At 43.4% G+C, this 15,600-nt stretch overlaps 2 protein-coding genes across 2 annotated transcripts; both read left to right on the top strand.

Annotated features, from left to right (window-relative positions):
- Positions 1-2,620: 2,620 nt before the first annotated feature.
- Positions 2,621-7,181, top strand: tmco1 (transmembrane and coiled-coil domains 1). Its single transcript, XM_080535517.1, has 7 exons — positions 2,621-2,831; positions 3,565-3,642; positions 3,860-3,919; positions 4,410-4,456; positions 4,554-4,621; positions 5,083-5,227; positions 6,632-7,181. Exons 1-7 carry the CDS (start codon positions 2,762-2,764, stop codon positions 6,728-6,730), a joined length of 567 nt encoding a protein of 188 aa, XP_080391643.1. The 5' UTR covers positions 2,621-2,761; the 3' UTR covers positions 6,731-7,181.
- A 1,273-nt stretch (positions 7,182-8,454) lies between these two features.
- aldh9a1a.1 (aldehyde dehydrogenase 9 family, member A1a, tandem duplicate 1) lies at positions 8,455-15,536 on the top strand. The gene is made up of 12 exons (XM_080536073.1): positions 8,455-8,504; positions 8,717-8,896; positions 9,369-9,514; positions 10,725-10,854; positions 11,138-11,272; positions 11,561-11,757; positions 11,933-12,073; positions 12,578-12,766; positions 13,544-13,631; positions 13,875-14,016; positions 14,600-14,712; positions 15,225-15,536. The coding sequence occupies exons 2-12, from the start codon at positions 8,755-8,757 to the stop codon at positions 15,317-15,319; spliced, it is 1,518 nt and encodes a 505-aa protein (XP_080392199.1). The 5' UTR covers positions 8,455-8,504; positions 8,717-8,754; the 3' UTR covers positions 15,320-15,536.
- The last annotated feature ends 64 nt before the right edge of the window (positions 15,537-15,600 follow it).

Raw genomic sequence — 15,600 nt, forward strand, 5'->3', positions numbered from 1 at the left:
GACTTGAATCACAATGGTGAGCACCAGCAAGTCAGCTAATGACAATGACTAATGTGGGCCTTAACATGGTTCTTCAATGAACCCTTTAGGAATTTATTTAATATAATAATTAAAATAAACATTTTATTTCCGATTATAACAGAATTATAACTAGAGGCACAGCAATTTATTAAACATTTCTCAAAATACACAAGTTAGACAATAGTGAGAAACAATTGAGTCATGAAAATACACACATAGGCAAATTGTCAAATGATGTGGCATAGCCTATAGTGAAACAAACAAATGAACTGGCATGAACAGTATACTGTGAAATAAAAGGGACAGGCAATACTCAACTGTAATGAAAGTGGTGTGGTAGAAAGACCCCCATGTCTGTTCATCACATTTCTGTCAATTATTTTATATAAATGAATGAAACATGTATCTGGTTATTGTCGAGCATTGAGAGAACACCTATCTCAGTACAAGAAAATTTCAAAGTCCATCTTCCATGTGTCCATCTTCAAGGTTGTAAATTATTAAATGATACAGGTGTGGCTCCACTCCATGGAAAGTCACAATGATTCAGCACAGATAGATGATGACCGCTCAACTAAAGAGAATAACCAATCCATCTTCAGCCTTGTGACAAACCAGACCTCCTATGAAAATGTATTTAACTCTATGTATCACTGCATGAAAATCGGTTTGCGGCCAAACTCCATTGTGGGGTGGCTGTATCTCAGGAGGTAGAGTCGCCGTCTAATGATCACAAGGTTGGCAGATCGGCGGTTCGAGCCCCGGCTGGCCACATGTCGAAGTGTCCTTGGGCAAGACACTGAACCCCAAAATTGCTCCCAGTGAGCGGGCCGGCGCCTTGCATGGCAGCTTGCTGCCACCGGTGTGTGAATGTGTGTGTGAATGGGTGAATGAGAAGCCGTTGTAAAGCTCTTTGGAGCAACTTTGGAGCAGCAAAAAAGGCGCTATATAAGTGCAGTCCATTTACCATTTATCAATAAAGACCTGTCCCCTTTCTGACAACTCTGGTCTCCGGGGATCTTTGAATTCAACCACAGTGGCAGTGACAGAATACACAACATTCTGTCTAATATTTTATTTATTTATCCTTTCTTTATTTAGGGGAGTATATAAACATCACTATTATTTACATCCAGATTTTAAAAGAACATAGTTTACACAGGCAATACATGTGTTTACAGACAACAATTAATTATAACAAGAGCACTCCTCCACTGAGGAATCCTTAATTAAGTTCCTAAAATGGCCCAATGATACTAAAGCCCCTTTACTGTGTCCCCTTGTACTGATTCTCTGTTTCTCCTGTGTCTATATAATAATAACTTTAAGGTCTAGGTTTAGAAGAAGTTGATAGAAGTAGATTTTTCCCTCTAGCACAGAGACTGCCAATGGCCCCGGGCCTGAGCTGGATTACTCTTCCTGCTACGACTGGTGGACTGATGATTCACTTCCCCCATGTTTGCGGCGCATCTCGTTCACCCTGTCAGGGCAAAGATAACAAATCGTGGATTGAATGACAGATGGGATTGAATATGACAGCTGGATGCATCACGACAAAACGACGCATTAACCCTTCAGGTCGACAAGGATTTGCAAACCAAATAGCCACGCATGCAGTTCCGAGTCCTCCAATAACATTACATGCTGTTGACACAAACTCAAGGCTACCTGCTGTGCTACAACAGTACTAGTCAAATATATCGAATGTATCAAGTCGCTTTGGAATAAGGCGTCTGCTAAATGCCAAACATGTAAATGTAAATGTAAAGCAGCAAGTCTTAGTGTATCCTGCAGGTCACCCTGTGCCTGAGGAGCACAATGACATACATACAGTTCTGCCTCAGAGGAGACACGTGGGGCCTTGAGGAATAACCAATCTTGAGACCTGTCTGATAAGTGCTAGGTCTCCATGTCTTCTTCACACACACACACACACACACACACACACACACACACACACACACACACACACACACACACACAGGCACACACACACACACAGGCACACACACACACACACACACACACACAGGCATGCACACACACACACACACACACACACACACACACACACACACACACACACACGTACACACACCAGGGGTAGTAGTTGGTTGTTGTAGTGAGGAGGTGTGACTATAGGCCTATTAACAACAAAAAAGCAAAGGGTGGCTACTTTGAGGAATCTAAAATATAAGACATATTTAGAGTTATTTCACACTTTATTGTTAAGTACATCATTCCACATGTGTTCATTCATAGTTTTGATGCCTTCAGTGAGAATCTACAATGTACCAAATAGTCATGAAAATAAAGGAAACGCATTGAATGAGAAGGTGTGTCCAAACTTTTGGCCTGTACTGTATATATATTGTTTATTTCTTTTTCATTTTTAAGTTTTCCCTGTCAAATATACCGTCCAACTCCAAACACAGTCCGGTAGGTGGCGGTAATGCGCCTCAAGTTGGTCGCAAACCGCCATTCAAACTGAAAAGAGGAAGAAGACGATGACAACTAACACCAGCAGGGGGCGCTCCTACGCTCCTTCGAGGTTTACTCATCTATCATGTATCATATTCGAGAAGAAGAAGAACTGAGCCGGAAACACTTTTTCATAGTGTGACGTGTTTCTGTGGTTAAATATCCTTGGCACAGTTACAGTAATATTAATATCTTGTTCACAAAGTTAAGCTTCATTAGAGCCACAATCAGTCGCGTAGGAGAGTGGAGGTGATAAGACATGAGCACCATGTTCGCAGACACGATCCTCATCGTGTTTATATCCGTCTGCACGGCCCTGCTAGCCGAGGGTGAGTAGCTAAGGAAGGCTAGCTGGAGCTAGCTGGATACAGCCTGGCTAGTCAGCAGAAACTGAGTTGAACTGAGCTAACATGCTAATACTTCCTTAAACCTATATGCTGCTAGCTAACTAGTTACAGTATGGTCTGGGTTTGAATGTTGTTACTGTTACTCGCATGTTTCCTTTGAGAATGGTGCTGTGAGTAATTTCAAGTGGGATGGTGGTTTAGTCAATGACTTAACACTAGAAGATCTTTACACTAGAATGAATGAATGAATGAATGAATGGTCTTTATTGTCATTAATACAGTACAGGTACCAAACAACGAAATTTAGGAGGGGGGGCTCCCCTGGTGCTAGGAAAAAAATACTAAAAACAAGAAGGGAAAAGAGCTGGTTTACATAAATAAAGGTTATGTACACTATCCACTATACTATACTATACAAATAAAACACTGTGCTGTACTCTATGCTATGCTATAAATATCCTAACTTTTCCTATCTCTGAACCTTATGTACCCGAGGGTTGTCATATTGCACATAGTATTTTTTTTGCACATTCATTTATAGGTGGTATAATCAATGACTTTACACTAGAAGATCAGTGGGTACAGTAGTCCTATGTGTTTTGCATACCATGTTGTCATAGTAATCACACATTTCTCGCGAGTTTGATATGATGATTCTCTGAATGGTTGAATTAATATGATAGATTTAACCTCTGCTCTTGTCTTCCTTCCCCAGGAATCACATGGGTTCTAGTTTATCGGACTGAGAAGTACAAGAGGCTGAAGGCTGAGGTCGAGAAGCAGAGTAAAAAACGTGAGTGGAATCTTATGGTGTCGTTGGTTCTTTGTGTTGTTTTGTACAGTTCTGCTTGATGTCAAATAAATCCGAAATAGCTGTCCGTGCGGAACAATACTCCCAACCCATAGTTCCGTGGGTGAATTATGTCAACCCACCACAGCACACAGTTTCCATCATAGCTATCGTTGTGTACGCTGTATAACAAATGTACATTTTAATCTGACTGTTTCAGTGGAGAAGAAGAAGGAAACCATCACAGAGTCTGCAGGGCGCCAACAGAAGAAAAAGATAGGTAAGAAGGATCCTCTTCTTCAATAAGTTGGTGGAAATCAGATTTCTGTACATGATTCGCAAGGCATCCTGGGAGATAGGGCCATGGCTCCGAACATAGTCTGCTCATGAAAAAGCTCCAAACAGAGCCTTACCCTAAATGAAAACAAGAATTGGGACACCCCTACCCTACACGTGAACGAGCAAAACAGAGCCGTAGGGGTGAAAACAGAGCCATAGGGGTCAAACTGAGCCATAGCGGTCAAACCGAGTCGTAGGGGTCAAACCAAGCCGTAGGGGTGAAATGGGATTGGGCCCAAATCCCTCCTGGGAACACCACCACTAGTGGCCCTTGGCACTTGGCCCTAAATTAATCCAGGGAGACTGTCCATGTCTACTCTAATTGTAAGTTGCTTTGGATAAAAGCGTCTGCTAAATGGTTACAAATTTTTTTATGTGTATGTAAGATTGTGAGACAGTAATACACAACCCACCTGTTTTATATTTCACAGAGAGACAAGAAGAGAAACTGAAGAACAACAATAGAGACCTGTCCATGGTAAGAATCATTCACTTGAATTCCTCACCTAGCTTTATTGATGGAGTGGACCACAAAATTACCATAATAGAATTCTTAATCTTGTCTAATTTTATAGGTGCGAATGAAGTCCATGTTCGCCATTGGCTTCTGCTTCACCGCGTTGATGGGGATGTTCAACTCAATGTGAGTAAAGACCAGGAGAAACGTTCGCTTTTAGTCGCTAAGATTTACGGGGCGGCTGTGGCGCAGGAGGTAGAGTCGCCGTCTAATGATCACAAGGTTGGCAGATCGGCGGTTCGAGCCCCGGCTGGCCACATGTCGAAGTGTCCTTGGGCCACAAACCCCAAAATTGCTCCCAGTGAGCGGGCCGGCCGGCGCCTTGCATGGCAGCTTGCCGCCATTGGTGTGTGAATGTGTGTGTGAATGGGTGAATGAGAGGCCGTTGTAAAGCGCTTTGGAGCAGCAAAAAAGGCGCTGTATAAGTGCAGTCCATTTACAATTTACGGCTATTTTCGTGTTATGATAACATTGAACTCATAATGTGGCTTGTTAGGCAGTGGGTCCAACGTTAAAATCAAATGCACTTCACCCACAATGTACTCATAGATCTTTGTTTGTTTGTTTGTCTGTGTTTTTAATTTTAGCTTCGACGGGAGGGTTGTGGCCAAGCTGCCGTTCACCCCGCTGTCCTACATCCAGGGCCTGTCACATCGCAACCTGCTGGGAGAGGACTTCACCGACTGCTCCTTCATCTTCCTCTACATCCTCTGTACCATGTCCATCAGACAGGTAATCTGACTAATAATAATAATAACTTTGATTTCTATAGCGCCTTTCAAACACCCAAGGACGCTTTACAATTCTAAAGGGGAATGGTCAGACAGACAGAAAACAAACAAAGCAAAACAGAAACAGTGACTAGGGGCCAAAGGCCTTGGTGAACAGATGGGTTTTAAGGGCTCATTTGAAGGAGTCCAGAGTCCAGGCGTTGCGGATCACTATCATTGACTTACCATCATGAACTGTAATGCCAACAGCAGAAAATATTGTATAAAAATCTGTAAGTCGTGACATGGAGGACATTCATTTTAAATGGCTTCCATAGCCTTTGGAAGTCTTTCAACCCTTTTTTAATCCTTTTAGCTAATTTTGTCAAAACAACTATGATGTCTTGGACATGGCTATTTAGTGATTTCACAACTGGTACTTCCCAAAATGTTATTTTACTTGGATTCTGTTTCATAGTTCTTCTTCTTCGGCGTATGGGTAGTTGTTTTCCTCTCCACTCCACCAGGCTCGGGGCCGAGGGGCTACCCTTTTACCACCCCGAGACCTGGTTGAGGGGCTCACCCGGGCTATATTTCTGGACACCCCTCTAGAAGCCACGTCATCGTCTCGTCATCTAATACCGACAGACCATGCATCCCGTTGGGTGGGTGGTACACCGGGAAATCCAGGATAACATGGTCTGTGGTTTGGTCCTCTGTGCCACACTCGCACGACGCATTTGGGGCCAAGCCCCATCTGTGCATTGATGAGCGGAAACGCCCAACGCCGGTCCGGAGACGATTGAGCCTCACCCAGGATAGCCTTGGCAAGTCCATCCCGAGGGGCTCAGGGCCGGTGACTGGGATGTGGTCGCGGAGTTTGGAGGTGTTAGCCTCCCACTCCGCGCCACATATAATCCGCCCATCCTGCCGCACTGATGTTGAGATCTCTGCATTGCTGCCTGAGATCCTGTGCGGCAGGCACAAATAGGTGTCGACTTGAGACGCCGGGAGGGCTCCGCTGTTATAGCGAGCCTATCATGGAGCAGATGGTTATTAAGCTCCACGGCCCGGCAGGCGAGACGTGCTGTGGCTCCCATGCGGCGGAGGCCTGCGGGCTGGATGCCTGCTAGGATGGGAAGGTTGTCCACGGGGGTAGGACGCAGGCATCCTGTCACAATGCGCAAGGCTTCGTTTATAGGCGAGTCGCTTCATAGTTAAACATTTGTCATAACATTTGGGAAGTGTCGAAGTGTCAGAGACACTGAACCCCAAATTGCTCCCAGTGAGCGGGCCGGCGCCTTGCATGGTAGCTTGCCGCCATTGGTGTGTGAATGTGTGAATTAGAGGCCGTTGTAAAGCGCTTTGGATAAAGGCGCTATATAAGTGCAGTCCATTTACCATTTACCATAATTTCCATCCATAGAACATCCAGAAGATGCTGGGTCTGGCTCCCTCGAGAGCTGCTACGAAACAAGCTGGCGGTTTCCTGGGACCCCCTCCCCAAGCAGCAAAGTTCTCCTAACCTCCTGTCACCTCCTGAGACTGTCACCGTGAGGAGACAGCGCCCCCATCTGGACGGAGCAGAGAACTGCCGAAGACTGGATGGACTTTTCATAACATGAGCAGCTACTGTTTCCACTAATTTATAGACGTTTTATTCTTAATTTGATCATTTAAGTCTGTTGTTGGTTATTTAAGTTTTAGATCAATCAGTTTATAATAAAAAATAGCTATAATTTTGATGTATCCTCTTATTATTTACAAATGGTAAAAATGTGTCTGGACCGCAATACATCAAGTACTTGTTGTGTTCAATCAATTCAGATCGACAGTGATTTATAGATATTATGCTAAACTAAAACATGTATGAAACTTTTGGGTGAAATGTCTGTTTTTTAAGGTCATAAGTATTAATGTATGTGATTCCCTGAATTGTTTCGTTCATTAAAGATTAATAAAGTTTTAGCATCACATTTGGGTTTCTCCAGGGTTTGTCGATGATGGGTACTAGGTCGGCTTTAAACGTTTTTAAATTAGGGATGCTTCCATTTCCCTACACTCTGCCTCAGTAATAAGTGACAACAGATTATGATTTGTTTGTTTATTTAATCATTTATTTTGGCTCCGTCAACAAAAAATAGTTCCACAACTGGACTGTTGTTGCCTAGTAACCTGAACACAAACATCTGCAGGGTAGCTACTTTGTATTAACGGTCATTTCGGAGTGATACATATAGTAAAAAGTCCCAGTGCTGTTATACTGTATATCAGCACTCATGGAATGCCTCTTGTATGGAGGACCAAGTCTGTCAAAATTAACAATAAATAAATGAATGTATGAATACATAAATGAATGAATACACACAGTATAAGGAAATAAATTTCTATATTTATTTTTTCTTTTAATGAATGCGTAAAATAATAAATACATTTAGGGCCAGTTTCACAGACAAGGCTTAAGCCTAATCCTGGACTAAAAAGCATCTTCAATGGAGATTTTACATTGAAAGTGTGATTTAGTCCAGGACTAGGCTTAAGCCTTGTCTGTGAAACCGGCCCATAGAAATGTATTTCATTATTACTGTGTGTATTCATTCATTCATTCATTTGTTCATACATTCATTTATGTATCTATATATTTATTGTTAATTTTGACAGACTTGGTCCTCCATACTCTTGTCCAATCAAATTACTTGGTCGGAACTAACTTGTATAATTGGCCCTAATACTCTTTCCGTAAACGTTCCAGTCATTTTTGTGATCCAGGATCAGATATATAATCTGGTATATTTTGAGTAGTAGCCTACAGGGGGAATCTGCCAGATTGATTTGATCTGGCCTTGGATCCCCTTCGACGTGCACAAGGGACGTGTACAAGGGACCAACACGGTTTTAAGGATTTAATAATAAACGTTGAAAACCCTCGTTCCACTTTTAAGATTGATTTTATTTTTTTTGCAGACATGCAAAAACCTCAAAATTAGTTCCACTAATAGAATACACTGATTTGTATCACCTCATTATTGTGCAACACAGCAGATCTGTATTGGGTTCAAACAGGGATTATGGTTTGTTCTATTTTAGTTCTTGTTTGGCCCGGATACCAGAAATGGCACGGGTACTTTTGGCAGTGGAAAAAGGATAATAAACCGGGCTGACCCGGGCTGGCCCTGTAGTGGAAAAGCACCATTATTACACATTAACCCGGTGGAGTTTATGAAGGGCGAAGTGCGTCATCTGTATAACAGATAGTGTGTCCAACTGGCTTCTTCCTTCCAGAGACTTAACGGAGAACGGTACGTTTGTCTGGTGCAGACAGATAGAGACAGATTAAGTCTACAATGCTATAATGTTTATGATAGCTGCTAGCTTGATAGCTCCGCTTTTTAAATTTCTTGCAGCTACGAGTACGCTCGTGCATTGTTTAGATGATTGCATGCATGAATGCATGCCCTGTGATTCTGCATGCATATATGCATTTGTAACATGCTGCACTTGCTGTTTCTAGGTGTCTCAAATCAAACGCTGTTGGTCAGGTAAGTGAACATGGCCCAGCCACTTCTCCAGACAATGCCAAGCGCCTCCACGGGATCTGTCGTGGTGACAGAAGATCTGAACTACTGGGGTGGTCGTAGGGTCAAAGCCCAGGGTGGGACGACCCCGGAGCCCGTCTACGAACCCGCTACAGGTTTGTATGGGTCACCCATGCATATGGTTCCTAACCCTAACCCATATAGGTTATTTTGTCGTGTGTTATTTCTAGAGCAAAATCTCACATGCACTTTTTTTTAATTGCACTTTTTAGACGTGTGAAGTTTGCACAGGGCAGTTAGTTGCGATATGAGGTAGTTAGTTGGTAACTGATTAACTGACTTGATTGTCTATTCTCTCTGGGTCATTTTTTTGGCACCATTGTTCATTTCATAATAACCAAGAAAACAATGTGTATCTTCACTATTTGAATGACCGGCTGTATACTTACAACAACTAAAGTTCATGGTGTGTTCAAATGATATCAAAACAATCATTATGATATGAGTAATTACTAATTATGCAATCCAACTGAATCATCATGTTCATAATCACCATATATTTTCCCCAAAGCTGTGCCATTGACTTTGAATTACATTGACTCTGCGTGTGATTGTGCTGACATCCAGGGCGTGTGTTGTGTGAGATGGTGCCTTGCGGGGCTGATGAGGTGGACCAGGCCATACAGAGCGCCCAGGCCGCCTACCTGATATGGAGCAAGAAGTCAGGCATGGAGAGAGCCCGCGTGATGCTGGAGGCCGCCCGCATCATCAGGGTGAGACGGAACACTGCACAGCTATATGACATCACTGTTGAATATTCAGTGCAGAACGGTTATGGTTCTAAATGGTAAACGGACTGCACTTATATAGCGCCTTTTTTGCTGCTCCAAAGCTGCTCCAAAGTGCTTCACAACGGCCTCTCATTCACCCATTCTCACACACATTCACACACCAATGGCGGCAAGCTGCCATTGCTCCCAGTGAGCGCCGGCCGGCCCGCTCACTGGGAGCAATTTTGGGCTTCAGTGTCTTGCCCGAAGGACACTTTGAAAAACGTCTCTCTTAAAGGTTAAGTGCCCTTTTGAGTGGTGAAAATGAGAGGACGTGACCTATTGGTGCCCTTCCAATGGTCTAACCTTGACCATGTGCCCCCACAGTTGAAAAACGTTGCACTAAAGTGCCCTTTTGAGTGGCAAAATTAGAGGATGTGCCCTATTGGCTGCCCTTCCAATGGTCTAAACTTGACCATGTGCACTGATGGGGTCCCATGTTGTGCAGTAGGTGCCCTTTTTTTCTTTTCGCCCCCCCTGCCCTTCAAACAGCCTGAGTCCACCACTGACTACTACCATCTCAATTAATAGAGTTTATGGGAAGAGGGCCAGTAAAGTTTCGCAATGTTATGCAACATAACTTAAACCTGTACAATCCTAGTTATTTATTGATGATGCCGCAGAGAGAACCTGCTGGAATATATACTACCATACTGAAATGTATGCACTCACTGCAATGTAAGGCACTTTGGATAACAGTGTCAGCTAAATGGCCTATAATATTATAGTCATACCAAGTCATACCAAAGATTATAAAAATAGTACCCATGCCTCTCAGCATTATGGATTGGATTGGGGCTAAGACCCTGCGACATACCAGTGTCCAGGGGGTGTACTTGTACATCAATCCGCCTCACGCTATGGGAACAGGAGATTCAGGCCGTTCAGTTCTCAAGGCTACTTACTTACTGTGCAAAAGCCCTTGTTTTCATGATGACCATAAGGCTTAAAGTTATACGCTATGCAAAAGTTGATTGAGACACACTCGGTGCACATCTGAGGAACCGCATCGTCCGTGCATTTGAATCTGTTGCATTTACTGGGATTATTAATAATAGTCACGTTTTTGTTAGTCATTTCAATCTCAGTTTGCTAAATTGGCACTCGCTTCACTACATAACCTACAGTAACACATCATCAATGCTTTTAACAGGAGAGAAGAGACGACATCGCTAAGTTAGAAGTGATTAACAATGGAAAGTCGATTACTGAGGCAAAGGTGGACATTGATATCGCCTGGCAGACCATCGAGTACTACGCTGGGATAGCTCCCACACTGTCAGGTGGGCACAAAACATACAATGTTATCAGCCCAATGTTTTCTTTACAGGGGTACAAACTTGTCACCTTTTAGCTGTTTTTTACCTCAAAATAGGTCAACAATTTTCATAAATGTTCTTTGTTTTCAGGCAAAAAAATATTTTGTCACCTTTTTGGGCCATCACCAGTTTGCATCCCTGCTTTATTTTCGGATATTAACAATGATTAGACATTGACAATTTAACTAGATTCACAGATGTATAACGTACTGTATTCATAGCCGTGTTTGCCTTTCATTCTCTTCAGGCCAGCACATCCAGCTCCCAGGGGGGTCCTTCGCCTACACCAGGCGGGAGCCCCTTGGTGTGTGTGTGGGCATCGGTGCCTGGAACTACCCCTTCCAGATCGCTTCTTGGAAGTCTGCTCCTGCACTGGCTTGTGGTGAGTTTATTTTTTGCATAATGAGAAACACTTAATTTGACTTTGGGCAGAGCTCTCTGGATGTCTAACAATTGTACAGAGAGGGAGGGAAGGAGGAGGGGAGAGAGAGGGAGGGGAGGAGAGAGAGAGGGAGGGAGGGGAGGAGGAGGAGGAGGAGGGGGGAGAGAGAGAGTGGGGAGGACACACAGAGAGAGGGGGAGGAGGGGAGGGAGATTTTTTTGGTTTGTTTCAAAAAAAAATGTGAGTAAAACTAAGTGTTTGTTTCTCTTTCTCTCTCATTCTCCCAAGGTAACGCCATGGTGTTCAAACCCTCTCCCATGACCCCTGTGACTGCCGTCATCCTGGCTGAGATCTACAAAGAGGCCGGGGCACCTGATGGACTCTTCAACGTGGTGCAGGGGGGGGCGGAGACCGGCACCTTGCTCTGCCACCACCCCACGGTGGCCAAGGTCTCCTTCACAGGCAGCGTCCCCACTGGCAAAAAGGTATTTTTTATTTGACCATTAACAAAATCATGATGAGTCAAATCATCATCAATCTCACTGCAACTTATATATATATATATATACAGCCAGCTGGATGAACGTATGAGGTCTCCTGATAAGGATTGGTTCAACTTCAAAGTAGACTTTTCTGACTATGTTCCCTCCCTCCTCTCAGATCATGGAGATGTCTGCAAAAGGGTTGAAGCCTGTGACTCTCGAGCTGGGAGGGAAGTCTCCCCTCATCATCTTCAAGGACTGTGAGCTGGAGAACGCTGTGAAGGGGGCGCTCATGGCCAACTTCCTCACGCAAGGAGAGGTGAGCTCTGAACACTTAATCAACTTCCTATTTTAGTTGTTTTCTTAATAAGGTAGACTTGATGTAGTATGTTACACAGTACTGTATTGGACCGTGAGTCCAAATATCAAACCTTTTTAACATCTGTGGCCTTGGTTGGTTGGTTGGTCGGTCTCCTTCACTCATTCACATTCATTACTACTCAGATAGCAGCAGTGGTCATTGATGTCGACCTCTTCCACTAATCACCTATTGTGAGCTTAGAATTATAAGGTTCTCAACCTTCTCCGTTAAGGGTAGTTCAGAGATATTGAGTGTCAAAGTTTTGACATTCCATTATGTTTTGTGAGATGGAACCTTTGTATTTTATTAATTACTAACTAAAAAATTAAAACATTTAAAAAATAACACCACACAGGCATTAATAAACACCTAATGGATCAGATTATGTAAAAAACTAAATTGACCAAAAATGTAGATAGAACCTTATAATTCTAACATCACGCTATGTTGTCACCTGTGCAGGTGTGCTGTAATGGAACACGGGTGTACGTGCAGAGGGAGATTATGCCCCAGTTCCTGGAGGAGGTGGTTAAGAGGACCAAGGCCATCTGCGTAGGCGACCCTCTGCTGGAGGACACGCGCATGGGCGCTCTGATCAGCAAGCCTCACATGGAGAAAGTGCTCGGATTCATCAGTCAGGCCAAGAAAGAGGTACAGTAAGAGAGACAGGGTTGGGGGAGAGATTCTTGCCTCTGGGAAGGGGTATCATATATATATATATTACGGTACATGTGGGAAAACTAGGGTTAGGGTTAGGTGCTAGGGTGCTATGGTTAGGGTTAGGTGCTACGTCGACTTGGTACATGCTGGCATGTCTAATCCTATCCCTAACCCTACCCCCAAACCTAACCCTAACCGTAACCGTAGCACCCTAGCACCTAACCCTAACCATAGTTTTCCCACATGTACCGTATTCCCACATGTACCGTAACATATATCTGTATATATACTGTATATATCAGCAGTATGAGCAGCCTTTTGTTAGCCTTGTGACCTAACCCAAATCCTCAACATCTGATTTCCCTCCAGGGTTGGGCGTTGGGGTTTCCAATTTGTTATACCGTTAAACCGTCCCCAAATTCTTTTGGTTTACAGTTGTACCGTGGGATTCAAAATCACATTGTCGGGCTTTGACGGAGCCGCCAATTTCAGATGATGAATTTGTGACAGCGGCTTGCGGTGGACCAAAGTCCCGTCCTTTCCCAAAACCTGCTCAATCACTTTTCACAGTGCTGAAAAATCTGCTTAAAATAAATACATAAAAACGGCAATAAAAATACTTTTGGGTCGTAATGAGACTATGTTGGGACAAATTTGACTATGTATGGGAAACAATGCCAACACTCACCCGAGTACAAAGCGCAGAGCATGTTACAGCAGACAAGTGTATTCATTCATTCATTCATTCATCCATCTCTGTTGCTTTAGGGAGGTAAGGTACTCTGTGGAGGGGAGCCATTCACCCCCAGCGATCCCACACTGAAAGGAGGCTACTTTGTGTCCCCTTGTGTGCTCGGTAAGTCTTCTTTCCTATCTGTCTTTTTGTACAGGGCTCAATACTTTCTTAAATTGCTCGTTCAATAATGTAATGAACACTACTTCATGTTACTGCCACTGAACCATCTAATATGATGACAGCAGACCCTGGTACACCGTAGAAGATTGTCTTCCTGCATCAGAAGATGTGTGGTGGTCTGTCAAGTCTCTGTTTTTCGCTCTAAAAGATAATCTCCCGTTGCCTTAATTCCTTCCCATCCAGATAACTGCAGAGATGAGATGACGTGTGTGAAGGAGGAGATCTTTGGCCCTGTGATGTCTGTGATGCCCTTTGACACGGAGGAGGAAGTGCTGCAGAGGGCCAACAACACTACGTTTGGCCTGGCCTCCGGGGTCTTCACTAGGTACCACCCTGTTAGATACGGTTCTTTTAGTTGACTGCTCCAAGAAAGAGGAGAAGATGTTTTCTATTGCACAAGTGGTAGATTTATTGAAGATCACACGTGTAGAGTACAGAGTATAGCACCTTAACCTGAGGCGGTCTCAGAGGAAAGGTCTGTCTAAGTGTTCAAATCATCACATATATACAGTATTTCCATTAGGTGTTTATTAATGCCTGTGGTGTTATTTTTTTTAAATGTTGAAATTTTTGAGTTAGTCATTAATAAAATACAAAGGTTCCATCTCACAAAACATAATGGAATGTAAAAACGTTGACGCTCAATATCTCTGAACTGCCCTAAACGGAGATAGAACCTTATCATTCTAAACGGAGATAGAACCTTATCATTCTAAACGGAGATAGAACCTTATCATTCTAAACGGAGATAGAACCTTATCATTCTAAACGGAGATAGAACCTTATCATTCTAAACGGAGATAGAACCTTATCATTCTAAACGGAGATAGAACCTTATCATTCTAAGCTCACGAAATGTTATTCTGGTGTGCGTATCTGACCGCCCTCCTGTGCTTCCTGCCCTGTAGGGATATCTCACGTGCCCACAGGGTGGCAGAGAACCTGCAGGCGGGGACCTGCTACATAAACAACTACAACATCAGCCCTGTGGAGGTGCCCTTCGGAGGGTACAAGAACTCAGGTGGGACGTCATGATGAATTAATCTGGTTTGTTTGTTAGGGCTGTGTATCATTCCTAGAGGGACAAACTGATGGATGATATTGCTGAAAGACACAAACAAGATAGCCAACAGATGGCTTTGATATAGTTCTGGTATGATGACTATTCATTATCTGTGTGTTTGCATGCGTGTGTCTTATGACATAATGAAAATGTGAAATAAAGGACAGTGAAAAGGTAAGGTGCAAGAGGGAGGACGTCAGCAATAAGACATCTGTAGTTGTAATTGATCTCCACTCCTCCCCATAGTGATCCGCAACGCCCCCCCCCACCCTGGACTCCTTCAAATTAGCCCTTAAAACACATCTGTTCACCAAGGCCTTTGGCCCCTAGTCACTGTTTCAGTTTTGCTTTGTTTGTTTTCTGTTTTGTGTGTCTGATCATTTCCCTTAGAATTGTGAAGCGTCCTTGGGTTTTTTGAAAGGCGCTATAGAAATTAAAGTTATTATGTATTATTATTATTATTATTTCAGGCTTTGGCAGAGAGAACGGCCAGGTGACGATAGAGTACTACACCCAGCTGAAGACCGTGGTGGTGGAGATGGGCGACGTGGACAGCCTCTTCTAGACATCCGTCACAAAATGTCTACTGTCCGGAAACCCTTTCTACATCCCTCCCCGAACACAGGACCAGAAAAGTACTGACAGAACGTCCAGTAGAGAACTCACCGTGTCAGCTCCTGTCTGTCTTCAAGCTATAATGTCTAATGATTTTTCCATTTGTTCACTAGATTTTACACTGCAGTGTTGCAAATTACTCCAATAAAAGATGATGATGCAATCAAATTGTACCATATGTTGTACTAAGTTAATTTGTATTATACACATTCCTCGTGCACAGCACGATGG

The sequence above is a fragment of the Nansenia antarctica genome, assembly GCF_963989245.1.
Source record: "Nansenia antarctica genome assembly, chromosome: 7".
NCBI lineage: Eukaryota > Metazoa > Chordata > Actinopteri > Argentiniformes > Microstomatidae > Nansenia > Nansenia antarctica.

Bases quoted from the DNA above. Each gene is read 5' to 3' on its own strand.
- tmco1 (XM_080535517.1), top strand. From the start codon at position 2,762: ATGAGCACCATGTTCGCAGACACGATCCTCATCGTGTTTATATCCGTC. The intron at 3,643-3,859 runs GTGAGTGGAATC...TGACTGTTTCAG, and splicing joins CGAGAAGCAGAGTAAAAAAC to TGGAGAAGAAGAAGGAAACC. The intron at 5,228-6,631 runs GTAATCTGACTA...TTCCATCCATAG, and splicing joins GTACCATGTCCATCAGACAG to AACATCCAGAAGATGCTGGG.
- aldh9a1a.1 (XM_080536073.1), top strand. From the start codon at position 8,755: ATGGCCCAGCCACTTCTCCAGACAATGCCAAGCGCCTCCACGGGATCT. The intron at 11,273-11,560 runs GTGAGTTTATTT...CATTCTCCCAAG, and splicing joins TGCTCCTGCACTGGCTTGTG to GTAACGCCATGGTGTTCAAA. The intron at 12,074-12,577 runs GTGAGCTCTGAA...TCACCTGTGCAG, and splicing joins ACTTCCTCACGCAAGGAGAG to GTGTGCTGTAATGGAACACG.